The sequence below is a fragment of the Lepidochelys olivacea genome (assembly GCF_965140295.1).
Source record: "Lepidochelys olivacea isolate rLepOli2 genome assembly, chromosome: 3".
Lineage (NCBI taxonomy): Eukaryota > Metazoa > Chordata > Testudines > Cheloniidae > Lepidochelys > Lepidochelys olivacea.
In genome coordinates this window covers 184,587,886-184,615,096 of record NC_140413.1, presented here as the reverse complement: position 1 = coordinate 184,615,096, position 27,211 = coordinate 184,587,886, and the positions used below count along the sequence as shown (strand labels likewise).

Genomic DNA, 27,211 nt, shown 5'->3' with positions numbered 1-27,211 from the left:
GGTGCTGGTGCCATGGGTGCCTAGCCTGCTGGTTCAGGGTCCTGTTGCCAGTCGCCACACAGGGTGACCCTTAGAGGGTGAGTAGCCAGCACTCTGCTCTAGGGCCATGGCCGCTGGTGGACAGCAGAGCGTCTTCACAGCGGTGCCCCGGGGCCTGGCTGAGCGGGGCTGCAGCATAGCCAGGCCGAGCCACCTCCGGTCAGTTGCCATGGGAACCCAGCAGGGGGCGGCAGCAAGCAGCTGCACAGGACGTTACACGCTGAGCCGTGTGGTCCCAGCGCTTTTCTGGCGGGGAGGGGGCGCGTCGCTTGGCGGCGCAGCTATGGCTCATGCAAACCCCGTGGTAAGGGCCGGGACCAGGGTGGTCTCCCGCCGGGGGCAGGAGGGAAACGGGGCCGGAGGAGAAAAAGGAGTCACTTGCCCAGGTCGGCCCGCAGTGTAATATTAGGGCTTCACAGGAACGTCCCGGGTGCCTTTTCCCTCTGCCCTGTGACAGGCCGGGCGCCCAGGGCCCTGCCCAGAGGGGCAGAGGGATTGAGGCCCCACCACCTAGATGCGAGCGGGGTCCACTTGGTGCACAGACGAAAGTGGGAAACGTTCAGTGTTTGGTCTGTGCCGCCGAGGCCATGCTGAGACGCTGCAGGCTCCTGCCCTACAGCAGCTCGGCGGAGACAGCAACCATGGAGCGCTGTGCGTAGAGCACGCCTTTGCGACCTGAATTACCAAGAACTGGGCGCCAGATACTACTTCTCCTCCCGTGTGATAGCATTAAAGACCTTCAGTAATTAACAAAACACCGAAGGGGTTTGTGCAATCAAGCAAAAGTCTGTCAGAACTGGGTTTTAATTTAGTGACTGCCTCAATTTGTTGTTCTTGTTACCGAAATTAGAAACGGACTTTTAAAATATAATCTGGAGACTAGAGTTAGTTTGAAAGCCCTGAAGCTTTCTTTCTAAAACTGTTTTGTGTGTGACTTAGTAAAAGCATTAACGGTGTGCTGCTGAGAGATATTATATAGTTTTCAAGTAAACATGACCTAGTTTGGATAAATATCTATTATTTTCCTGAAATTAGTTAGTTGGTGCTAGGGAGAAATCTGAATCCTTCACTCAAACTTATGGTTTTGAGCTTCCTTTCTGAGCTCCCCACAGGAACATCCTTCCTGAGTGTTTGGAAAGCATCTAGCACATAGTGGGTGCTATCAGAAATAATTTTTGCCTCACTTTAACTTTAAGATGTGAGTGCTCCCATTGAAGTCATGGAGACTTAAAGTTTTTAGGATTGAGGCCTTGATCATTTCCATGCTCCTTTTTATTTTGTTACGTGCACCCCCACTGCATCACTTCCCCAACACTGCATGTTTTTTACAGGAAAGCTAAAAACTCATTTCAAGACATAACAGTTATTGATCTATCTGACCTCATGGTGTGACAGTTGTATGTGTGAGATAAGAATGGAGCATGCTAATATACATGCTCTATGATAATTGTGATCATGTTGTAAGTACAGTATAAAAAACTTCAAATCCAGACTCCAGCGAGAAACTGCTGAATTGGAATTCATTTGCAAATTGGATACTATTAATTTAGGCTTAAATAGAGACTTGGAGTGGCTAAGTCATTATGCAAGGTAGCCTGTTTCCTCTTGTTTTTTCCTACCCCCTCCCCCCAGATGTTCTGGTTTAACTTGGATTTTAACTTGAAGAGTGGTCAGTTTGGATGAGCTATTACCAGCAGGAGAGTGAGTTTGTGTGTGTATGGGGGTGGGGGGGATGTGAGAACCTGGATTTGTGCAGGAAATAGCCCAGCTTGATTGTCATGCACATTGTGTAAAGAGTTGTCACTTTGGATGGGCTATCACCAGCAGGAGAGTGAATTTGTGTGGGGGGGTGGAGGGTGAGAAAACCTGGATTTGTGCTGGAAATCACTTTAGATAAGCTATTACCAGCAGGACAGTGGGGTGGGAATAGGTATTGTTTCATATTCTCTGTGTATATATAAAGCCTGCTGCAGTTTCCACGATATGCATCTGAGGAAGTGAGCTGTAGCTCACGAAAGCTTATGCTCTAATAAATTGGTTAGTCTCTAAGGTGCCACAAGTCCTCCTTTTCTTTTTGCGAATACAGACTAACACGGCTGTTACTCTGAAACCAGTTTTGGAACTGTGAGGTTACCACTTAGAATCCTGTTTGTAACATATATCAGAATAAGGCTTTTAACTTTTTGTAAGACTTTGCATAATAAAATATAACTTGACCTAATTCTCAAAGAAAACTGACCATTTGAAAGCAAAATGTTTGTTTTACAGTAATTTAATCTCAAGATGTCTACTGAATTGGCAGGGGAAGGCCATTTGAGGTTCTTGACTATAATTTTGCAAGAACTGATTTTATTTTATTTTTTTCTACAGCTGATCTGTTGAAATGTGCCTTGGAATTTTTCCAAGATCTTTAGTGTCACCTGCCTCTGCTGCCCCTCGCCCCCTCCCACATGGCTATGTATGTTGTTGTTGTTGTGAGACAATTGTACACTTGGGCTGATTGCTTTTCTGCTAGAAGTATTAGTTACTTCATAACAACTTCATGCCCTCAAATATGTTTCACTTGAAAATCATCTTATTTCAAGCATCCTAATTTTACAGATAGTAGGTTTTTTTTGTTTTTTTTTTTTAAATCTTAATGTTAAAAATAAACTTTGAAGATTTAGAATCCTAACACTTCAAAGGTTGGTTAAAGGTTCAGGTTCTAGCCTAATGTCCACACATGGCACACTTTGTAGTAATCAGTTTTCTGACTAAAACAGTTTTTAGCAATTGAGGGCCATGACCTTGCAATCAGATCCATATAGGTGAACCCTTCACCCTGCACAAAGCCCTGTTCTCCGTCTACACTTAGGGATCTGGCTGTAGGATCGTGACCTAAAAGAGAAACTATTGGCCTGAGCAGAGGGGCAAAAAATCTTCTCCAGGTCTGATTCTGATGACTTAAACTGATCAAATCCATTGACTTCAGTGTAATTACCTTCAGATTACACTGGGTTTTTCTTCCTATTTTTATTGCAACTTTTGAAAATGTCTCATTACAGTTTTCTTGTAATCTGGAACTATGTATTGATAACTCATGTTATAACAATACAGTTAGCAGCAAAATAGCTATTACAATCAACCATGAAGCAACAGTCTCCACTCTCTGTATTCAGCTCACAACTGAAGCTGCTTATGTCCTAGAAACTAGCCAAACTAGAAAGTGTGGTTTTTATTTTCTTCCTTATATTGTTAGTTTCTTCCTAGAGCTTTTTTGTGTCACTTCAGCCAGTGCTTCTTTAATGGTCTTACACAGCAAATGCTAGCCTGAAACAGAGCATGCTAGTTTGAGAATATGTTGGAATTGTTCTCCTAATGATTTTAGGACTCTTACTGAGTGTTGATCTAAAAATAACTATAAACTAAAATACATCTAAAATTCAGGCCAAAATCCTAATTTTTCCTTTGGTATTTTACTGTTAGTTTTTAATTCTACAGCGCCATAAGTGATTTGGCCTATGTAGTTATCCCAGCAGTTACATTGGCCAAAGTCTTCAGCCACAAATAATACTGTCCCCTGGATCTGTTCATTTTATAATATGGCTCACAGAGCCATCTTACAAATCCTGCCTCTAGTTAGAGAGTCTGTACTTCATTTGGAGCTATAGCAAATGTCAGCCTATGTTTTCAGTTCTCTGAATTGTGTTTTATTCAGCCTAAACTCTACAGATCTATTATTGAAGATGTGATTGAAGGTGTCTGGGAACTCTTTGCAGAAGAAGGTGTGGAGGAACAGGTCTTGAAAGACTTGAAGCAGGTTTGTTGGATAATGATAAATAAAAGAAACAATCTTTTTCTTGGGATATCTTCTTCTATCTGTCTTTATTTTTGTAAGGCCCCATAGGATACAGGCTACCTTCCATCAAAATCAATGGGAGATACACATCTTCCGAAACATGAATTGGACTCCATGGAGTCCAAACCTGGTAATTATTCTTAACATTCTGCTGTTAAATGATTTCTTAGATGCAACCATTCAGTTTTCAGGATTATCCTGAATAGTTAAAGTGCCTGAAAAGTTTAAATATATTCATGGATGAAAACTGATTTTGGCAACTTAATAATTGTTTCTTATTAACATCTTTTTCGCAGGTTTGGGAAGCTAAGGTGACTCAGTCTAAAGCGACAGAAGGCTTCTTCAAACATAGCCACTGTTCACCCCAGTTCACCTTGCAGTTGCCACACAACTTACATCGCACACTGCAGACATCAACAGGTTGGATATTATTTGTGAGAGGCCAACAGTTGCAATTTAACAGTAGTTCAATGTTTCAATAACCTTTTCATTTGAATTGTGCGTGATAGGCCAAATTCTGCTCTCTTTTACTTTGGTGTAGATCTAGAGTGACAGAGAAGCAGAATTTGGCCCACTAAGGGACAAATCCTGTTCTGGCACACTAATGTAAATCCAGATACTTGAGTTCAGTAGAGCTACTTCAGATTTGCACTGATGCACATGAGATCAGAATTGTAGCCCTCTGTTCTCTAGGCCAGAAGTATAACACTAAAATTTGTAGGTTTAAAAAAAAACCATGGAATAATTCTAATTCAGTTTTTGTTTTTTAATAGATTCTTCCAGTGTTGAATAATTCAAACTAAAAAGAGGTACTTTGTAGGGCTGTCAAGCGATTAAAAAAATTAATTGCGTGATTAAACAATAATAGAATACCACTTTGTTAGTCTCTAAGGTGCCACAAGTACTCCTTTTCTTTTTGCGAATACAGACTAACATGGCTGCTACTATGAAACCATTTTATTTAAATATTTTTGGATGTTTTCTACATTTTCAAATATATTTATTTCAATTACAACACAGAGTACATAGTGTACAGTATACACAGAGTACATAGTGTACAGTACATAGTGTACAGTATCACTTTATATTTATTTTTGATTACAAATATTTGCACTGTAAAAAAACCCAACAAACAGAAATGGTATTTTTCAATTCACATAATACAAGTACTGTAGTGCAATTGCTTTATCATGAAAGTTGAACTTACAAATATAGAATTATGCACAAAAAAACTGCATTCAAAAATAACAAATGTAAAATTTTAGAGCCTACAAGTCCACTCAGTCCTACTTCTTCTTAAGCTAATCGCTCAGACAAACAAGTTTGGTTACATTTGCAGGAAATAATACTGCCTGGTTCTTGTTTATAATGTCACCTGATAGCCAGAACAGGCATTCTCATGGCACTGTTATAACCGGAATCGCAAGATATTTACGTGCCAGATGCACTAAATAGTCATATGTCGTTTTGTGCTTCAACCACCATTCCAGGGGACATGTGTCTTTGTGGATGACGGGTTCTGCTCGATAAGAATCCAAAGCAGTGCGGACTGACACTTTAATTTTCGTTATCTGAGTCAGATGTCACCAGCACAAGGTTGATTTTCTTTTTTGGTGTTTCGGGTTCTGTAGTTTCCACACTGGAGTGTAAGACTTCTGAAAGCATGCTCTACATCTAGACCATATCAGATTTTGGAAGGCACTTCAGATTCTTAAATCTTGGGTCGAGTGCTATAGCTATCTTTAGAAATCTCACATTGGTACCTTCTTGCGTTTTGTGAAATCTGCAGTGAAAGTGTTCTTAAAATGAACGTGTGTTGGGTCATCATCCGAGACTGCTATAACATGAACTATATGGCAGAATGCATATAGCAGAGCAGGGGACATACAATTCTGCCCCAAGGAGTTCAGTCACAAATTTAATTAACACATTATTTTTTTAACGAGCATCATCAGCATGAAAGCATGTCCTCTGGAATGGTGGCCGAAGCATGAAGGAGAATATGAATGTTTAGTGTATCTGGCACGTAAATACCTTGCAATGCTGGCTACAAAAGTGCCATGCAAACGCCTGTTCTCACTCTCTGGTGATGTAGATAAGAAGTGGGCAGCATTATCTCCAGTAAATGTAAACATACTTGTTTGTCTTAGTAATTGGCTGAACAAGAAGTAAGACTGAGTGGACTTGTAGGCTCTGAAGTTTTACTTTTTTTTTTTTTGAGTGCACTTATGTAACAAGAATCTACATTTGTAAGTTGCACTTTCACGATAAAGAGATTGCATTACAGTACTTGTATGAGGTGAATATACTATTTCTTTTGTGTATCATTTTTACAGTGCAAATATTTGTAATAAAAATAATATACACTTTGATTTGTTACAACACAGAATATAATATGTATGAAAATGTAGAAAAAAATCCAAAATATTTAATACATTTCAATTGGTATTCTATTGTTTAACAGTGCGATTAAAACTGCAATTAATCATGATTGATTTTTTTTAATTGCGGTTAATTTTTTTGAGTTAATCGCGTGAGTTAACTGCAATTAATCAACAGCTCTAGCATTTTGTTTTAGGACCAGATCTTAGTCCTTTAAGTCCTTTTGCACCATTCTGGTGGTTCCAAGAGTACTTAAAGCTGCCTAGATCAGCAACTGAGGGGTCCCCTACTGTGAGAGAGTATTGACAGTAGAGACAGGGATCCAGTGGAAAAAATAGTATGTGAACGTGTAAGTCAAGATTGTATCATCATGTATATGCACAAGTGACCAATTTAAAGGTTGAATGGGAAACTTTGATTCTGGTATTTCCTAATTTTTTGACAGGTTTCAGAGTAACAGCCGTGTTAGTCTGTCTTTGCAAAAAGAAAAGGAGTACTTGTGGCACCTTAGAGACTAACCAATTTATTTGAGCATGAGCTTTCGTGAGCTACAGCTCATTTCATCGGATGCATACCGTGGAAACTGCAGTAGACATTATATACACACAGAGACCATGAAACAATACCCCCTCCCACCCCACTGTCCTGCTGGTAATAGCTTATCTAAAGTGATCATCAAGTTGGGCCATTTCCAGCACAAATCCAGGTTTTCTCACCCTCCACCCCCCCCCCCACAAACTCACTCTCCTGCTGGTAATAGCCCATCCAAAGTGACCACTCTCTTCACAATGTGTATGATAGTCAAGGTGGGCCATTTCCAGCATAAATCCAGGTTTTCTCACCCCCCCACCCCCATACACACACAAACTCACTCTCCTGCTGGTAATAGCTCATCCAAAGTGACCACTCTCCCTACAATGTGCATAGTAATCAAGGTGGGTCATTTCCAGCACAGATCTAGGCTTTCTCACCCCCCCCCCCAGGGGAACACACACACACACACACACACACACAAACTCACTCTCCTGCTGGCAATCCGATGAAGTGAGCTGTAGCTCACGAAAGCTCATGCTCAAATAAATTGGTTAGTCTCTAAGGTGCCACAAGTACTCCTTTTCTAATTTTTTGAGTGTTTGATCATGTAACCTTAATGTTTTATTTATGTTTTTAGATGTAATAATAAATATATAGGGATATAGTACTCCTGGACATTGAGTCCTGTCCCCAATGAGTTGCAGGCAACTTCATTTTACAATCCTTTTTATAAATGTATCAATTTATATATGCAAAGTATAGAGGCATTATTTATTTAACCTGGCCCAAGGGGATCGACTTCTAGATTCACTCACTATTGGAAGCATTGTCTTCTAACTTTTCCTGTAGAGGTGGGAAATACCTAGGGTAGAACAGGCTCCATTAAAGGTAACACAACTGTAAAAATGTATGGACTCTGTTTATGCTTTGAGGAGGATTTTCAAAAGTGATCAGCAGTGGTCTAATTCTGTTCCTTTTGTAATCAGTGTTTTACCATTGACTATAATGGGAGCAGATAAACCAATGCTGAGTGCTCTTAAAAATCCCATCCTGCTTCTGCTGCTAGCACCACTGGAGCTCCACCAGTGCAGAAAATTGCTTACTAATTTTTCTAGTGTTGACAATGCAGTACATTCGATATGTTTATTCAGTCAGGTTAAAATGGTGGTGTAATAAATGGAAATGCCAAACTTAATTTCTACAGTGCAACTCAAAAAACATATCTTTAAATTTAACTCTTCAGTCTGCTTAACTCAGCGAGGTCTTGTGAATAACAGTACTTATAAATATTCTAGATTTATAAATTTCCAAAGTATAACAAAGACTTGCTGAAATATTAAATAATGGCAAATGTATTCAGCAGTGTTCAGGATTGTTCGCTTAAAACATATTTATCACTCTAATACCAGATATAAAGTAATCTGTCTTGTCTTCAATGTAGTTTATGTTGACAGAAGCTACAATTTTCAGAGTAGCAGCCGTGTTAGTCTGTATTCGCAAAAAGAAAAGGAGTACTTGTGGCACCTTAGAGACTAACCAATTTATTTGAGCATAAGCTTTCGTGAGCTACAGCCCACTTCATCGGATGCATTCAGTAGAAAGTACAGTGGGAAGATTTATATACACAGAGAACATGAAACAATGGGTGTTACCATACACACTGTAACGAGAGTGATAACTTAAGGTGAGCTATTACCAGCAGGAGAGCAGGGGGGAAATAACCTTTTGTAGTGATAATCAAGGTGGGCCATTTCCTGCAGTTTACAAGAAAGTCGGAGGAACAGTGGGGGGTGTGGGGGGGAAATAAACATGGGGAAATAGTTTTACTTTGTGTAATGACCCATCCACTCCCAGTCTTTATTCAAGCCTAAGTTAATTGTATCCAGTTTGCAAATGAATTCCAATTCAGCAGTCTCTCGTTGGAGTCTGTTTTTGAAGTTTTTTTGTTGAAGAATTGCAACTTTTAGGTCTGTAATCGAGTGACCAAAGAGATTGAAGTGTTCTCCGACTGGTTTTTTGAATGTTATAATTCTTGACGTCTCATTTGTGTCCATTTATTCTTTTACGTGGAGATTGTCCAGTTTGACCAATGTACATGGCAGAGGGGCATTGCTGGCACATGATGGCATATATCACATTGGTAGATGTGCAGGTGAACAAGCCTCTGATAGTGTGGCTGATGTGATTAGGCCCTATGATGGTCCCCTTAATATATATGTGGACACAGTTGGCAATGGGCTTTGTTGCAAGGATAGGTTCCTGGGTTAGTGGTTCTGTTGTGTGGTGTGTGGTTGCTGGTGAGTATTTGCTTCAGGTTGGGGGGCTGTCTGTAAGCAAGGACTGGCCTGTCTCCCAAGATTCTGTGAGAGTGATGGGTCATCCTTCAGGATAGGTTGTAGATCCTTGATGATGTGCTGGAGAGGTTTTAGTTGGGGGCTGAAGGTGATGGCTAGTGGCATTCCGTTATTTTCTTTGTTGGGCCTGTCCTGTAGTAGGTGACTTCTGGGTACTCTCCTGGCTCTATCAATCTGTTTCTTCACTTCCACAGATGGGTATTGTAGTTGTAAGAATGCTTGATAGAGATCTTGTAGGTGTTTGTCTCTGTCTGAGGGGTTGGAGCAAATGCAGTTGTATTGTAGAGCTTGGCTGTAGACAATGGATCATGTGGTGTGGTCAGGGTGAAAGCTGGAGGCATGTAGGTAGGAATAGCGGTCAGTAGGTTTCCGGTATAGGGTGGTGTTTATGTGACCATCGCTTATTAGCACCGTAGTGTCCAGGAAGCGGATCTCTTGTGTGGACTGGTCCACGCTGAGGTTGATGGTGGGATGGAAATTGTTGAAATCATGGTGGAATTCCTCAAGGGCTTCTTTTCCATGGATCCAGATGATGAAGATTTCTTCAATGTAGCGCAAGTAGAGTAGGGGCATTAGGGAACGAGAGCTGAGGAAGCATTGTTCTAAGTCAGCCATAAAAATGTTGGCATGCTGTGGGGCCATGCGGGTACCCATAGCAGTGCCACTGATTTGAAGGTATACATTGTCCCCAAATGTGAAATAGTTATGGGTGAGGACAAAGTCACAAAGTTCAGCCACCAGGTTTGCTGTGACATTATCGGGGATACTGTTCCTGATGGCTTGTAGACCATCTTTGTGTGGAATGTTGGTGTAGAGGGCTTCTACGTCCATAGCGGCCAGGATGGTGTTTTCAGGAAGATCACCGATGGATTGTAGTTTCCTCAGGAAGTCAGTGGTGTCTCGAAGATAGCTGGGAGTGCTGGTAGCGTAGGGCCTGAGGAGGGAGTCTACATAGCCAGACAATCCTGCTGTCAGGGTGCCAATGCGTGAGATGATGGGGTGTCTAGGATTTCCAGGTTTATGGATCTTGGGTAGCAGATAGAATACCCCAGGGCGGGGTTCCGGGCAGTTATGACCAGCCAAAATCTTAACAACGGGTTCCCTCCTCACCCCACGAGGGGGTCATTGCCCACCCCCGCCCCCTGGGACTCCTGCCCCATCCAACCCCCCCGCGTTCCTTGACGCGTCCCCCAGGACCCCTGCCCCATCCACCTCTGTCCCCTGACTGCCCCCAGTACCGTGCGGGAGGGTCTCATGGGCCACTGTAGTGGTTGCCCACCCCACCCCTAAGAGCCAGAGGCACCAGCTGCGGGGGTGAGGTGGGGAGTACCTGGAGCACCCACAGGGAAAATTTGGTGGGTGCAGAGCACCCATTGGCAGCTCCCTGCCCGGCCCCAGCTCACCTCCGCTCCGCCTCCTTCCCTGAACGCAGCGCCCTGCTCTGCTTCTCCGTGACCCCCCCGCCCCCGGCTTCCCACGAATCAGCTGTTCGGCTGGAAGCCGGGGAGGACTGAGAAGCAGGCCACGGCTTCCCACTCAGGCCGAGGGAGGCGGAGGTGAGCTGGGGCGGGGAGCGGTTCCCCTGTGCGCCCCCCCCCCCGGGTTACCAGCTGCGGCGTGGGCGGCCCTCGTGGAACAACCGGTTCTAAAAGGGCTTCTAAATTTAACAACGGGTTCTTGCGAACCAGCTCCAGCTCACCACTGGTTCCAGGGATGTGTCTGTGCAGATTTGTTCTTGTTCTTTTTCAAGGAGTTTCTTGAGCAAATGGTATAGTTTCTTTTGGTAACCCTCAGTGGGATCAGAGGGTAATGGCTTGTAGAAAGTGGTGTTGGAGAGCTGCCTAGCAGCCTCTTGTTCATAGTCCGACCTATTCATGATGACGACAGCACCTCCTTTGTCAGCCTTTTTGATTATGATGTCAGAGTTGTTTCTGAGGCTGTGGATGGCATTGTGTTCTGCACGGCTGAGGTTATGGGGCAAGTGATGGGGCAAGAAGCTACAATGTGTATGAAATTGAATGCTTATTCTTTGGTGTGCATATTTCAGTGTATCTTATTGTTTCTGTGTAGCTTCTTTAGTCATCCCTACTGGCAGAGGTATTCAACAATTCACAACAGCAGACCTGGTATGTAATTTTAATGCTATTTTATGTCTAACTTGACAATATTTAACACTCTAAATGAAAAAGTTAAGGCTCTTTGCATGTGTTAAAGGACTTAGTGGGAGGCGGAAGTGAAATATTTCAGTATCTACGTGCTCTAGATCGGGGTGGGCAGGATCCAGCCCATCAGGGCTTTGGATCCGGCCCACGGGATTGGCACCCCCCGTGGTGCCATGGGGTTAAGGTGGGCTCCCTGCCTGCCCTGGCCCCGCGCCGCTCCCGAGGCGGCCGGCACCAGGTCCCTGCTGCCCCGGGGGGGCAGAGGTCTCTGTGCGCTGCCCTCACCTGCAGGCACCGCCCCCTGCAGCTCCCATTGGCCGCCTCTACCCCAGAGCTGCTGAAGGTAAGCAGCGCCGGGCCGGAGCCCGCACCCCAACCCCTTGCTCTGAGCCCTCTCCTGCATTCCCTCCTGCACCCCAACCCCCTGCCCTGAGTCCCCTCGTACACCCCACACCCCCTCCTGCGCCCCAATCCCTTGCCCTGAGACCTTTCCTGCACCAGCCCCCCTCTCCGCACCCTCTGCCCCAGCCCTACATTCATGGCTCTGCATGCAATTTCCCCACCCAGCTGTGGCCCACGGGCCAAAAAAATTTGCCCACCCCTGCTCTAGATAGCACGTGGGTAATTTTCAGTGCCTAATAGTACTTCTGATCATTTATTTTGTGCCTTACATGATGTACAGTAGACAAGAGGGAGGAGTCTTTGCTGGGTGTGTGCATTCAACATCCACAGAATCTAAGTGTTCATTTAAAAATTAAAAAAAACCCCATAAAATTTAGTCCTTATGGTTGTGATTAAAATCTTTCCAATCTACCTGTCTGCAGAGACCGCTTCAGGGCAACCACCATTGCCAGAGGAGTAAAGGGGAGATGGGTGTTCCTGGCTGCTCTGCTATTAGAGCAACTGTTGAAAGTTAGTGGAAGGGATGCTTCCAGTGGAGTGACACCCTGTGAAGCAGGGAAGCAGGGAGCCCTGGAAACAGGCTCAGCTGCTCTAGTAGAGGGCTTTGTGGATGTGCATTGTGGTGGGGGGACAAGTTGATTTATTTGGGTGGTGGTAGGGCTGCCTCGTACTGCTAATATTGAAATGTAGGAGGCTGGATATTATGGGGGGAACGTAGCATACTGGTGCTTGAGGTGCAGAGTGAGGGACTGCAAGGAGTTTTCCCTAGAGAAGAAATAGGAGCTGGAAAGGGAAGGGGCATATTGGGCAGGGAGCATGTAAATAGGACACTTCATTAAGCACTTCCTTACAAAACACTGCTCACCTTGCTGTAGCCTAAGGGGCAAAACCATTTTTCAGTAGGGATGATCATGTAACTTAGATTTCTTGAGCTTCATTTTGCAAGTGTGACTGCTAGGGCCTCAAAGGATAGGGCACGGAATGCAACTTAATTTCCCTAGTAAATCTGCTGTGTGTCTAGGATGCTTCACGAACCGGTGCAACTTTGACTCTCCCTTCGGGTATTGCTTATCCTATCCATGTACCTGCTGGAGTAACGCTACAGACTGCATCTGGTAAGATTAAGAAAAGCTGATCTCAAACACCAGTTATAGTACGTAGACTGCATTGACCTGAATTTATGGGCGTTTATTATGGCTCGCCAATGATCTGACCAGAAGATATTTAGGTTCTTTTCCCAATTCAGGCTACAGGGTGAGAACATGGAGTTTGACGTTGTGAGAGGACCCTCGGGTTGTATGGCAAAGACACTTACACTGAGGACAATACCAAATTGTTAAGATCTTTATTAAAATGAAGGAAAGAATAATAAACCATATAAAACACAGAGTCACAAAGAAGTAATACAATTCTATGACCCCTGGTGGTAACATCCCTATTTTAAAAGACTACTTAAACTAGCATACTCACATCCTTCCCTGAAGACCTGGTGGTGGAGACAGAAGACCAGCCTCGTCTCTGGCATGCCCGATGAATTTGATGGTCCAGGCTTCCCAAGTTGGTAGGGATTAGGTTCGAGTGTTGAGTAGCTAAGCTATATTGCAAAGCTGAGCTGATAGCTTTATAGAAGATAGGAAAGAGCAACCCTCCTGCTTGGTTGTTTGCCGTCTTATAGGGTCCTGGCACTCCCTTAATCAAGGCCCAACCATGCTCAAATCTTATTTCCTCACCGAGATAAATCTTTGGGTACACTTACTCTGTAGAGTATTAGGATATAGATGTTCAGGCCTGTCTGTAAAGGCCTATACTCTAAGAATTTAGGTGTATTCTTATCACTTGGCTAGTTCTAGAGGTATAAAAGAGAGAATCAAAATCACTGTCTGACTGTATAAGGCCTTTTTTCACTGTGACAGTCTGACGCCCTGTTCTTAGGCTGAGATCTCTGGCTAAGCAACAGAGGCAGCCATAAGCTGGGAAGCGACCGGTCACATCCTCACATTCCAAACTAGTCACATTGAAATAAGGTGCAGTTAGGAATACAGTCCTGTCCTGATAATGCCTATCGCCTCCAGAGAAAGGGAAGTGCCTAGAAAATGTAAAAGGAAACTTAGTTTGATAGCATCCTGTCTGGCAAGAACTCACTTATCAATAGCTGGGATGTGAAATCCTCACTTCTGTATTGTTCTATCACTGTAGTCCCCATTTCCCCATTGTTTGTCTGTATAATCTCTGTCTGGTTCTGTGATTGTTTCTGTCTGCTGTATAATTAATTTTGCTGGGTGTAAACTAATCAAGGTGGTGGGATATAATTGGTTAAATAATCATGTTACAATATGTTAGGATTGGTTAGTTAAATTTCAGTAAAATGATTGGTTAAGGTATCATAGAATCATAGATAAGGTATCATAGTTAAGGTATAGCTAAGCAGAACTCAAGTTTTACTCTATAGTCTACAGTCAGTCAGGAAGTGGCTGGGTGTGTGGGGAGGTGGGGGAAATGGAAATGGGAATGGGGGTGAGGAAATTGGAATCATGTTTAGCTAAGGGCAGGAATGGGAACTGGGCCACAGGTAAGGTTCTGTGGTGTCAGAGCTGGGAAGGGGGACACTAAGGAAGGAAACTGGAATCATGCTTGCTGGAAGTTCACCCCAGTAAACATCAAATTGTTTGCACCTTTGGACTTCGGGAATTGTTGCTCTCTGTTCATGCGAAAAGGACCAGGGAAGTAAGTGGGTGAAGGAATAAGCCCCCTAACATAGAGTAACATATTATGACATATATTCATACATATTAATATTGATTATCTCATTCCCGAAACCATTACCCTTGGCCTAACTTATTACTTCCTTGTTCTGTGGTGTACCTTGCGGTTACCAGTCTGTTCTAGATCTATGGTAAAGATATTCAGTTCTTTGTTTGGTTCCCCATTCAGTTTCCCAAAGTCAAAAGGGGTAACCAGTAGGCCATTTATCTATGCCAAAGGTTACAAACACTCATACTGACTTGCTCTTGCTAATCACACAGGATACAGGCCTGTAGGTTCCTTGCATTACAGCCAACTATTATGAATAACATATATTGGAATTCAGCATAAACAAAACCCAAGCAAATAATATAATCAGTCAAACCAATGAAGGAAACACATTATGCAATATAGCAAGCTAGCAAACTGACTTTATGGGCTATAACTGTGTACAGATCTCAAAAGACTATCAGAAGTGCATGGGGTGTAAACTGGATGCTAGAGTAAAGCATAGGTGGATGAAACAAATTATCCTCTGGTCTTTTACTCTTTATGAACCTGTAGCTGCTTATAAAGTGACTGCTATTGACCAGTTACAGGGTCTCTGTTAAATCTGCAGCATGTAATAGTGCACCCCTGCAATGTTATTTAACATCATTCCCAGGTGGTGCCATTCTCTTTGTTATACTGCTCCTGCTGTAGATTCTCCTGTGTCAGCCCAGATGTGGGCATGTCCTCCTCCTGATTGAGGGAGATGTGGAAAGCCAAGTAGTCTATCCAGTCTCCAATAGGTCAAGACAGATTCTGCCTTGTCAGGGTGGATTTTCTTTAACTGCTTTGTTTTGATCAATTCCCTCCATCCCCAGTCCCCACCCTTTTCTTTCTGACAGGGTTACATAGTATAGCCTAGAAGGCTGTGTGGAGAAATTAACCCTCTCCTTGCACTCACCAGAGCACTTTGAAGGGAAGGCAACCCTCAGTGGTGTAACCATGGGTGTAGTTTGTGGGGGGGAGGAGGGGCATTGTCCCCCCAAACTGCAACTCTTGGGCAGGTGTGGAATTTGCTCCCCCCTCCTCCCCCCGCCTTGCAGCCCCATTGGCCTGACTGGAGCTGTCTCCCCAAATATAAGTCCATCTACACCAATTGGTGTAACCACTTTTCTCTTCCTCCATCAGATCTACCTATGTGTATTGAGTCCTATCTATTGACTTTGATGATACCCATACATTTTACCACTTCAGCCCTTTGGAAAACTTACTAAATAGCCCACCAGTAAGGAAAAATATATTGGTAGTTCAGCCTCTAAGCCCAGGTGCTGAGATTCTTAGCGGAGCACTCTTTCCAAACACAGCTGGAAGTGGTGGTGGTTCTGTCTCCTGCCTCAGGCTATGTCTAAATATAAAATGCTAGTGGCGCAGCTGCACTGCTTTTGCACTTTAATGTAGACACTACTTATGCTGATAGGAGGGCTTCTCCCCTCAGCATAGTAATCCACCTCCCTGAGAGGTGGTAGCTAGGTTGATGGAAGAATTCTTCTGTCTACCTAGTACTGTCTACATCAGGTGTTAGGCTGGTGTAGCTATATCATTTAGGGTGCAGATTTTTCACATCCCTGAGAGATGGCTATACTGATGTAAATTCCTAGTGTAGACCAAGCCTTACTCTCTAGATAGCGTGTGTTTGATTAGCTTGAAGCCCCCAGCTGTGTTCCCTGTAAACTGCGCTTGGGCGGCCTCGCAGGAGATATTCAGATGCTGCCCAGCCAATTAGCAGGGCGCGCACAGCCAGCAGCTGTGTTCAGGTGCCCCTCCCCACATGTTGCCCCATCCTGCAGCTGCTCTCTGTACCCTCCTGCTGGCTGTGCAGAGCAGGGCAGGGTGTGCGGGTGGGAGGAGGGTGCTGATGTCAGGGTGTCCCCCAACCCTGTACCCCATCTCTGCAGAGCAGAGCAGAGGGGACAGCTTGGCTCAGGAGGACTTGGAGCTGCTAGGAGACTGAGTGCCCTTAAAGACAGGTTTCAAAGGAGCAGCCATGTTAGTCTGTATTCGCAAAAAGAAAAGGAGTACTTGTGGCACCTTAGAGACTAACAAATTTATCTGAGCATAAGCTGTATTTTCCACTGAATGCATCCGATGAAGCGAGCTGTAGCTCACGAAAGCTTATGCTCAAATAAATGTTAGCTTCTTAAAGAGACAGTGCACTTTTTGAGATTTAGCCAGCTCATAGTCTGTCTCTCTCCTTCCCCCCCCTCCACTCCATTTCTGCAGAGCAGGGGAGGGGAGACAACAGAGCTCAGAACAGAGCAGGAGAGCTTTCAGTGAGCGTCTTAAAGAGACAGCGCATGACTTTCCCCAGCAGCCAGCACACACACACTGTCTGTGTGTGTGTCTCTCTTACACACATACTGTCCCTGTGTTTGTGTCTTTGTCACTCGCACAGAAGCTCTCTCTCTCACACACACACTCACCTCCCAACTCATACTTGTATTATTGTTGGTATTTCCTGCAATGCACATATATTCTCTCTAATTTTATTCTTTCAAAGTGTGTTATTTTAATGTTTTGACTGGTCTATGCAATTTCATAATTTTCATTTCTCTTACACTTAAATTTAATTATTTGAGAATTGAGTTCTAAAATGCCTAAATTGTCCAGTCTGGCATAATTACCCCCATGGTAACTTTTTAAAAATATATATTACATCTAGGTTTTTTGTTTCTACTGGTGGTGCACATCCACACATACCTTGGTGCACATAACAAAATTTATTCCACACATGGATGGAAAAAATTAGAGGAAACATTGCCCCCTGCCCTTGTGCTGCTGTAAAATAGGAGCCTTTTGATGATTGTTTTGTATGATGATTTCATACTGTTTTAAGGGCAATGTAGACAGTATAACTGAATTAAGTTGGGAATAGGCAGTTCTGGCATCTGAATTCTAACACTGATAACAGTAGGTCAGCATCAGCTTAACTCCCAACAGGTAGCTTTAATAATCCACTGTTAATACTTCTCTCTATAGGGCACCTCTATAAGGTAAATATGCCTGTTATGGTTACACAGGCCCCAGGAGGTACCAGTATTCTGCAGCATCCTATTCAGCAAATATTTCAGCAGCTTGGGCAGCCTTCAGTACTGCAGGCCAGTATTGCCACTGTTGCACAGGTGAATGCGTCTTCTGTTCAGGCAACTGCTGAAAGACTACAAACCCAGGAAGCCCCACTCCAGCAGCCCACTGTACTGCAACAAAGGGGAGTGGAAACAAAACACTTGGAAAACTCTGCAAATGCTACTCTATTACAGCAACCTACTAGGAGTCAACAGCAAGTTACAAGTAATACAATTTTAAATCATCAGGCAAACTCAACAGAAAAATTCCAATACACCAACCTTCAAACAGCTGTGTTTACTTCAAAATCCTCTGAAATGGATTCTACCACTGAACCAAACAGTTCATTCAGCCTAACTCAATGTGTGCAAGACCAGTTATCCACAGAGCTTCAAGATTCAGTACAGCAACAGGTGTCTGATGATATCATTGAGATGATTATTCTGGGCAATGGCTTGGATGCTAATACCCTTCTAAAACAGCAGGACAGCATTTCTGTCACTGAAGAGGTAGGACCATCATTGTTTAAAAGTTTGTAATGGACTTTAACTTGGTGAAAATAGTTGATGAAAGTAGATACTTATCTGAAGAATCAATATATTAAAGGGACACTATTAAAACAAATCTGTTTGTTACTAACAGCACTCTACATTTTAAAAAATGGAAAACTTCAAGAATGTAACTTATAAGCAAATCGCATACATTACACTTCACTCCATTTGGACAACATGAATGACCTATTCATTTTTACTTTTTGATTTTCATGCAAAAACATTGCTGAAATATTTAGGTTAAATGGGAATGTTCATACCAGTGACCTTTTTAAAAACTGCCATATCATTGTGACCTTGAAATCATAGGTCAGATCCAAGCCATGGTGGGCAAATTGCCTTTTGAATACAATTTGCTTAGCATATGAGGAGGAGTTCCTGTCAGCCTATGTACTCACATTCAAAATCCACAAATTATATTGTGATGTGAGTGAAAATTTAAAAGTGTTTTTAATTGAGGGAAATACAATCATTATTCAACTAATCTTGTGCAAATAATTTGTATTAGATAACTGATTTCATGAGTGAGCCTCTTTTATAATTTATGGAATGTCCACAAGCAGATTGTGGTTTTCTTGAATTTCTTTGTTTGAACTGTCTAAATTGTGTACTCCATAGATTTATTACAAATATTTTAAATTCAAGCTGCTTAGTTGTGATTTGATCATGTAAGCCATGTAGTGTTGGTTTTATTCCTTGATCAGATGAAAGCAGAGGCTTTCCTGGTTAGAATGCTCCTGTGTGCAAATTTGAAATTTGCATTTGGCAACAACTGTTGCCAGGAAAACCCCAACCACTAAAATATTCAGAGTGCACAAATGTGGTCAAGGTAAATTCATTTAAAAATATGAATGAGGACTAATGGAGCACATTCTGCATTATTCAGCCAGCTCTAGATGGAACCTGGTTTTGAAACAAACTGATGTGGTCTGGAAGGTTTAGAAGAATGGTCAAAAAGAAGGATCCCAGGAGTACAGAATAATGCAATAATATTTCAATGTGGTATCTTAGAAGTGTGTGGGTTTTTAATCTTTATTACGGTGTTGAATTCTGTGGGACATCCTAAATGATTCTAGATGATTGAAGGCTTGGAGCCCCCCTTATTAAGCTCTTAGAGTCATTTAGTACTAATGATTATAAGCCCTATGCAACTGCGTTTTCAAAAATGAGTAATGTCTCAATTTTTGAGTGACCAACTTGTCACTATTTAAGGGTCCTGATTTTTCAGAAAATGCAGAGTACCTGTCCTCTGAAGATCAGGCTCCTATTAAGGTGTTTCATGTTGGGCTGTGAAAATTACTAGTTGTTTCTCAAAATCTTGGCCTTGGAATCCAGTTCTGGTATCACTGAAGGCTTCATTATTGTAAGAGTTCACAACCTGAATGGACAAAACTCCAAGCTTGGGTTTCATGGCTCATGTCAGCAGAACCCTTCAATAAACAATCTATATAATTATTACACAGAAAAACAAAAACTGTTATAAGAACATTATTAAGGGTGCAAAGTCAAGACTCCAAAGCCAGAATGAAGGTTGTATATTCTCAGCCTTTGTGCATATGCATTATGAGCATATGTGACCATGTAATTAAAAACTACTTTTTCTATAGCAGTGGTCTGTAAACTTTTTTGATCGTGCATCCCATTAGTAAAAATTTTTTGAGCATGCACCCCCAACATATGTATATTTATATAAATTATATACATGTACTACTGTACTAATATTATGTAAATGATAAAACGTACACAAAAAATAGAAATTAAAAAATGATGCGATAAACATGAAATAAACAATATTTTTTTAAAAAATTATTTTATTAACAGTACAAAAACCCTTTTTGCTCTCATTATAAAAAATTATTAATAATATTTTGAGTGAGAGCAATGTGATTGAGTATGCTTTATTATTTTTGAAAATCTTGGTTTAACACTTTGATAGAGTGGGTGCTCAGGGTGGGGTTAGGGTTAGGGTCTGGGGGGGAGTTAGGATGTGGAAGGGTGCTCAGGGCTGGGGCAGGCAGGAGGTGCAGAGCACTTACCTGGGGCAGCTCCTGTTTGGTGCAGGTGGCTCTGTGCAGCGCAGCACCACCCCCATGGTCACGATTCTGGGAGCTGCCCCCCCTCCATGGCAGGCAGGGCCACCTGGAACGAGACCTTCTCCTATCAGTGTAGTTAATCCACCTCCCTGAAAGTCAGTAGCTCTGTCTACACTGAGGGGTAGGTCAGTAATAACTGTGTCACTCAGGGGTATGGATTTTTCACCTCTCTGAGCAATGTGGTTCTACTGATGTAAGTTGCTATTATAGACCAGTGGTTTTCAACCAGAGGTACACATACCCCTGGGGGTACGCAGAAGTCTTCCAGGGGATACTAGATATTTGCCTAGTTTTACAACAGGCTATATAAAAAGCACTAGCGAAATCAGTACAAACTAAAATTTCATACAGACGATGACTTGTTTATACTGCTCTATATACTATACACTGAAATGGAAGTACAATATTTATATTCCAATTGATTTATTTTATAATTATATGGTAAAAATGAGCAAGTAAGCAATTTTTCAGTAATAGTGTGCTGTGACAATTTTTTGTATTTTTATGTCTGATTTTTGTAAGCAAGTAGTTTTTAAGTGAGCTGAAACTTGCGAGTACACAAGACAAATCAGACTCCTGAAAGGGGTACAGTAGTCTGGAAGCTTGAGAGCCACTGGTGTAGACCAAACTTAAGGCCACATCTACACTATAGACCTATATTGGTATCTCTCCACACCCCTGAGTGACCCAGTTATACTGACCCTCTGTGTAGAGAGCGCTCTATCAATGGAATAAGCTACGGCCTCTCAGGGAGGTGGATTAACTACGCTGACGGAAGAAGCTCTCCTGTTGGCATAGTAGCATCTTTACTAACGCACTTCAGCAATGCAGCTGCGCCGCTGTAGCTCTGTATGTGAAGACAAGCCCTAAGGTATTTGTTCCTGAACGTCATCAATGTTTTTGATGCACTGGATGCTTTGGTACCAAGGAATTGCCTATACATATACATCTGTTGTCGCCAGATGGTATTTTCTAATGGAAAAGTTGTCCGTCAGAAAATTTTCAATTAGTTGAAATTGAAATGTTCCACGGAGTGTTTTGTTTTTAACAAAACTTTATTTAGAAAAAAATTGAAACAAAGCATTTTGATGTTTTTATTTCAAAATGACTTTAATTAACAACTTTTTAAATTTTATCAGATATTAAAATATAGTAAACCCTAATTTAAAAATTATATAAAATTTGAAAAAATCAAATTAAAACAATGAGATTTTAACTAAATGAAAAATTTCAATTGACCTGACCAGATTATTTTTGGAAATTATATTTTGCAAGAAATTTTTGGCATTGTTACTTTTATTTATTCTGAATCAGAATTATTTTTTTCCAAATGTCAGAATTTCCCTTAGAACAGAAATTCTGATTTTTGAACAGTTCTAATATCTATTTTTTTTAAAAGGGAAATTTGCTTTGCGTGTTAGAGACAGTATTTAAAAATCATGCCTAGAAAAATGGATTTCATATTATTGAACAAGTATTTGAAATGGGGTTCATTTCAGGAAAATGTATATATGACCAAATTTTCAAAAGTGCTCAGCACTCATAATTGGGGCTAGACTTTTTTTTTAAAAAGAGCTCTACTCCCATTTAAACATCTAAATAAGGTGACAAGTTTTTCAGTCTTTTAGTACCCAACAGATCTCCTAGAGAAGAATGGGTGTTGTAAAAAATCGGGCCTCTTGTAAGCTCTCATTGAACCTTCTTATTCCTGTCAGATGGAACCTACTGTACTGATGGAATCTGACATACGGACAGAAAAGGATATCTGCAGAGACATTGAAGGGATCATTCAGCTAGATGGAATTGATGATGTTTTTCCTAAGGAGGAAATAGAAAGTACAAGAGATGTGGAAGAGAATGAATTTATTGGTATTATTGATGCAGAGGATCTGAAAGTGTTGGAGGAGGAGGAGGAGGAAGATGAAGAAGTTGACAGTATTTCAAATGCTGAATCCAACAGCAGCAGTGATACTGAAGAGCCTGAAATAGACATAATTGAGGAGGTAATTAGTTTAAACATTCTAAAGCAAGCCAGAGTAATGTGCCTATCTGCATGTTTGGTTGTTTAGATCCAGAATATCCACTGGTAGATTGAGCAGAATACATGGTTAACCTGTGTTTTCAGAGCAGAATGTAATAGATATGGGGTGGTTTGAGAGCTTCTTGGGCAGATCATAAAAATAGGAGGAGTTGCTCTGATATCTGTTGCTTATTGGATGAATTAACATGTTTTTAATTACCAAAATTTGAGTCTACAAGTGAAATTTCGGCTTCACTGAAATCAAAGGGTCTTTTGCCATTGGTTTAAGTAGGGTCAGGATTTCATCCTGGGCCTCTATCCTGGGAAGCAGTGACTCTGGGAAAATATTTTGGGGTCATGGTAAATAATCATCTGAACATAAGTTCCCAGTGCAACACTGGGGCCAAAAGGGCTAATGTGATCCTTGGATGTATAAATGGGGGAATATAGAGTTTATATTAACTCTTTTTGGCACTAATACGACTGCTATGGTATTCTGATACCAACAATTAAAGTAGTATATTGATAAATTGGAGCAGGTTCAGCTAAGAGCCTCGAATTATTAAAGAATTGGAAAACATATCTTTATAGTAATAGACTCCTGGAGCTCAATCTGTTATCTTAACCAAGAAAAGGTTAAGGGATGACTTGATCACAGTCTGTAAGTACTTATGTGGGAAACAAAATTTGATAATAGCCTTTCGATCTAGTATACGAGGCTATAACAAGATCCAACGGCTGGAGATTAAATCTAGACAAATTCAGACTGGAATTAACAGTGAGGGTAATTAATCATTTAATTTAACAAGGGCTGTAGTGGATTCTCCATCACTCAAAATCTTTAGATCAAGACTGGATGTTTAAAAAAGAAATGCTCAAATTCAAACAGGAATTAATTCAGCCAAGTTCTATGGCCTGCGTTACACAGGATGCCACATTAGATCAGGGGTTCTCAAACTGGGGGTCGGGACCCCTGAGGGGGTTATGAGGTTATTACATGGGGTGTCACAATCTGTCAGTCTCCACTCCAAACCATGCTTTGCCTCCAGCATTTATAATGGTGGTAAATTAAAAACACTTTTAATATATGTATAAGGGGGGTTGCACTCAGAGGCTTGCTGTGTGAAAGGGGTCACCAGAACAAAAGTTTGAGAACCACTGCACTGGATAATCACAATAGTCCCTTCTGGCCTTATAATCTATGAGTCCGAGTTTCCACTGCTTCTAAAACACTAAACAAGATTGGGAGGGGGAATCAGGCAGTGCATGCTGCAGGTTGTCTGTTTCCCAGGAGACAGAGGACAGCTGAGGAATGCTTAGTCACAGAACAACTATATGTATTATATGACTTTTCTCCTTGAATCACCTTTCAGAGAGTTCTGCCTCCCGACAAATAGAAGTTGGTTTAGCATTCCAATTTCTGGGAGAGAAAGTGGAGTTAACTTTGTCAGCTTTGAGTGTTACTTGTAATTATAAATCTTAGTCATTTTTTGGGAATATCAGTGTGAAGAAATGTCTTGTGCATAATGTCTTGTGTTACGTCAAATATATTAGAATTTAAAAAAAGACAATAAGTAATGGTGTTTAAATGTGGTGACCTTTACTCTCCAGGACCCTTTAAATTCCGGTGATGATGTCAGTGAGCAGGACACACCAGACTTGTTTGATACAGATAACGTTATAGTTTGTCAGTATGACAAGGTACAGTATATAGCCCTGTTTTGTCCTTAAATATTCCAGAAAGTTTAAACGGTAATTTTAGTAAGAATTATTTTTGGGGATGGGTGTATGGAGAATATCAGTTCTTTCATCAATATTTTAAATAATTTTATCATCTGTTCGTTGAAATGCACACAAAAAAACAAAAGAATGTAAACTTATTTGCACTATTGTGTAGAAATTCATCTACAGTTTTCCTGTAAAAGGAGAAACTTCTTACAAGGGCTGTCAAAGGAGAAGGATTTCAAATCTAACATCATAAAGTGCAAAATAAAGTCGTGTGTGTGTGTTGCCTTCCTGCTTTCTGTTCCTGTTTTGTTTCTTGCTCCCTGAACTCAGTGCTGCTGTTCCTATTTAAGGATGCGTGCGTGCAAACGTGTAGCCTTGGGGGTGTGCAGCTACTCAGGGCAGGCTGCTACATACCTGCTGTTTGGACTGTTATGGTTTTTGTTCAGATTGTTGCTGACCTAACTTGTCCTTGGTTATTACAAGTTTTCACTGACAACTTACCTGTGTGTTCTGCTTTGTGGTGTGGTGATGGTCTTGCGTTGTTTTTTGTGGTTTGGGATTACTGTTCTGCAGCGCATCAGAGTGTAATGGGTCCCAATCCTGCAAACACATGCACATCCTTAAATTTAGTGAGATTAATAATCCCAGTGACTTCAATAAAACTACTCATGAGAAAAGCTAAGTATGGATTGGGGCCTTTGAATGAGCAATAAGAAGAAGGGAAGTGTATGCTTCCTTATCTGGTAGTAAAATATTCCTAAAAGGATTTTAAAAACGTTTACCACAAATCCATCTTTTAAAATAAGCAAAGCAATTAGTTCTTAATGAAGACAAATGGCCTGTCCTGTGTTAGTGTTCAAAATAAAGTTCTTTCTGAGCTATTAGAGGTCAAACAAAACCTTTGGAACTCAGGTTTTTTTTGGTTTTGTGTACCTGAAACTCAAACTGGAAAACCAGACTTTGTTAGAATTACATCTTATCTTGAAATCATGGAAAGTTTCAGCCTCAACAAATTTTATTTTTGTCAAATATGTGGCTTTTGGAAATAGAGCCTACATTTTCCAAAGTGATTACTGATTTTAGGTGCCCAACTTGAAATGTCTTAAAGGAATCTCAGATTTAGAAAGCGATGAGCACTTGATCTTGGAAAATCAGGCCATTTAAGGTGTGACAAGTTGGGCACCAAAATCACTAGTCACCTCTGGAAAATTTAGGTGGTCAGAGTTTGCATATAGAAAGCTCATCTGAATCTGAACTACATTATTTGTATTGTAATGCTATGATATTTCTCCCTAAGATACTTAATAATACTGTAAGTGCTGGACTTTTGAAACATTCCTCTCTAAAATTAAGATTTTGTATGGATGAATGGAAAATTTTGGTCTGAAATATATTTATATCGATATGGAGCTTGACACCAGAGTTGCCGCGAAGGGATTTCATAACCCTTCGATTAGATGTGATTAGAATTTGAGAGCTATGGATTGGCATGAAAGTCTGAGTCTTTATTGTTTTTTTGTTTGTTTAACGCTATGAAATAATATGTTGGCTAGCTGGTATATTGGTTACTTTTCCCAAACAGACCAGTTTTACTGAAAACTTTTCTAATGGAGGGAGGAGTGATTGAAACCATGGTCTCTTTGGCCAAAAAGCAGAATATAATTATCTTGTAATTCTGTTACTAATTATCTTTCAGGCTATTAAACATAGTGGGAGGATAGAAGTGGGATGACTGTCATTCTAACATGTTCCAGCTCTTTGAAGAAAAAAAAAACCTTTTATCACAAATATCATTACCAGAAAATCAGGAGGCATTCTCTTTGTTTCCTGGGCTTGAAAACCAAATCAAGCTGCAAATCTGAGAAATCTATAAAACCATTTAATTCCGGGCCTTTCAAGATGAACTACAAAGATTTTGTATTGCACAGAACTTTTTTTATAGGTCTACAGTGTGAAACCAAATATGTGTAGGTGTAAAATTATGAGTACATTCGTACCTGCTTTGTGTGGAACATTGTGCTTTTTAGCCATATTTTTGGTTGCAGTATTATTTTGGTCTTGTCATACTATCCTACAATGTCCAGTACTGCATGCAAAATACAAAAATGGAATACACAGACATGGCTAGCTGCACCCACAAGTACCGTACATACTCGTGCATAAGCCGAATATTTTTGGTAAAAAAGTGACGCATCAAAGAACGGGGGTCAGCTTATTATAGAATCATAGAATATCAGCGTTGGAAGGGACCTCAGGAGGTCATCTAGTCCAACCCCCTGCTCAAAGCAGGACCAATCCCCAATTTTTGCCCCAGAACCCTAAATGGCCCCCTCAAGGATTGAACTCACAACCCTGGGTTTAGCAGGCCAATACGCAAACCACTGAGCTATCCCTAAACAGGTGTACACCAAAATTTGATGATTTTAAACTCTATGAAATCATTGAATTGAATATCTAATACATTGTCGTTTTGTTTACCTGGAGCATCTGCAGGCATGGAGCCCCTCAGTGGCCACTGGGAGTTGAGGGACTCTGTGCCTGTGAATGCTCTAGGTAAACAAAATGTCCCGACCTGCCAGCGGCTTACCCTGACGGGCCGGGAGCCAAAGTTTGCCAACCCCTGAAATATAGGGTCGGCTTATGAAAAGGTCATACAGTTTTTACTATTTTTACCTATCCATCTTGGGAAGTCGGTTTATAAACGAACGGGCTAATGAACAACTATACATGGTGCTCATTTTCATGACTGGGTACTCATGCAATCTAGGTGTCAATATCTGAAAATGTGTCTCTTAATCTTTTCTCCGGTATGTCAGACTTTCACAGTACTCCATATCTGAGCTCTGCTCAGAGAAGCAGTTTTTTATGTATTCAGTGCTAACAAAGGTTAACCTCAATCCTTCAGCCCTACCCCCCTACCAGCTTTGTTTAATTCTTAGAAACCAGTCAGTTTCTGAAGATGTTCTAGTAACACACTTTTGGGGGCACTGATTCTCATTTCTTTTTTATCAGATTCATCGAAGTAAGAACAAATGGAAGTTCTATTTGAAAGATGGAGTAATGTGCTTTGGGGGTAAAGACTATGTGTTCGCAAAAGCCATTGGAGATGCGGAGTGGTAAATCCTCACTCGAGTAAGTGAGGTTTTTTGTTTTTTTTTATTACAAAATATTACATAACCTCCAGTGAAGAGATACTGATCTTGCTATGTTTTACAATTTAAAAAAATTAAAATGAAACTGCATTTGTTGAATAGA

General features: G+C 41.3%; 1 protein-coding gene across 1 annotated transcript; it reads left to right on the top strand.

Annotated features, from left to right (window-relative positions):
• Positions 1-204: 204 nt before the first annotated feature.
• On the top strand, positions 205-27,211 carry GTF2A1L (general transcription factor IIA subunit 1 like). Its single transcript, XM_084624209.1, has 9 exons — positions 205-343; positions 3,737-3,838; positions 4,174-4,297; positions 11,218-11,273; positions 12,733-12,826; positions 17,478-18,073; positions 21,924-22,211; positions 23,840-23,929; positions 26,969-27,211. Exons 1-9 carry the CDS (start codon positions 209-211, stop codon positions 27,074-27,076), a joined length of 1,593 nt encoding a protein of 530 aa, XP_084480335.1. The 5' UTR covers positions 205-208; the 3' UTR covers positions 27,077-27,211.

What these genes read in the sequence shown, in the direction of transcription:
- GTF2A1L (XM_084624209.1), top strand. Translation starts at nt 209, where the DNA reads ATGGGAACCCAGCAGGGGGCGGCAGCAAGCAGCTGCACAGGACGTTAC. An exon ending in TGGCTCATGCAAACCCCGTG is followed by an intron (nt 344 to 3,736) that starts GTAAGGGCCGGG and finishes TGTTTTATTCAG; the next exon opens with CCTAAACTCTACAGATCTAT. An exon ending in CACACTGCAGACATCAACAG is followed by an intron (nt 4,298 to 11,217) that starts GTTGGATATTAT and finishes GTTTCTGTGTAG; the next exon opens with CTTCTTTAGTCATCCCTACT.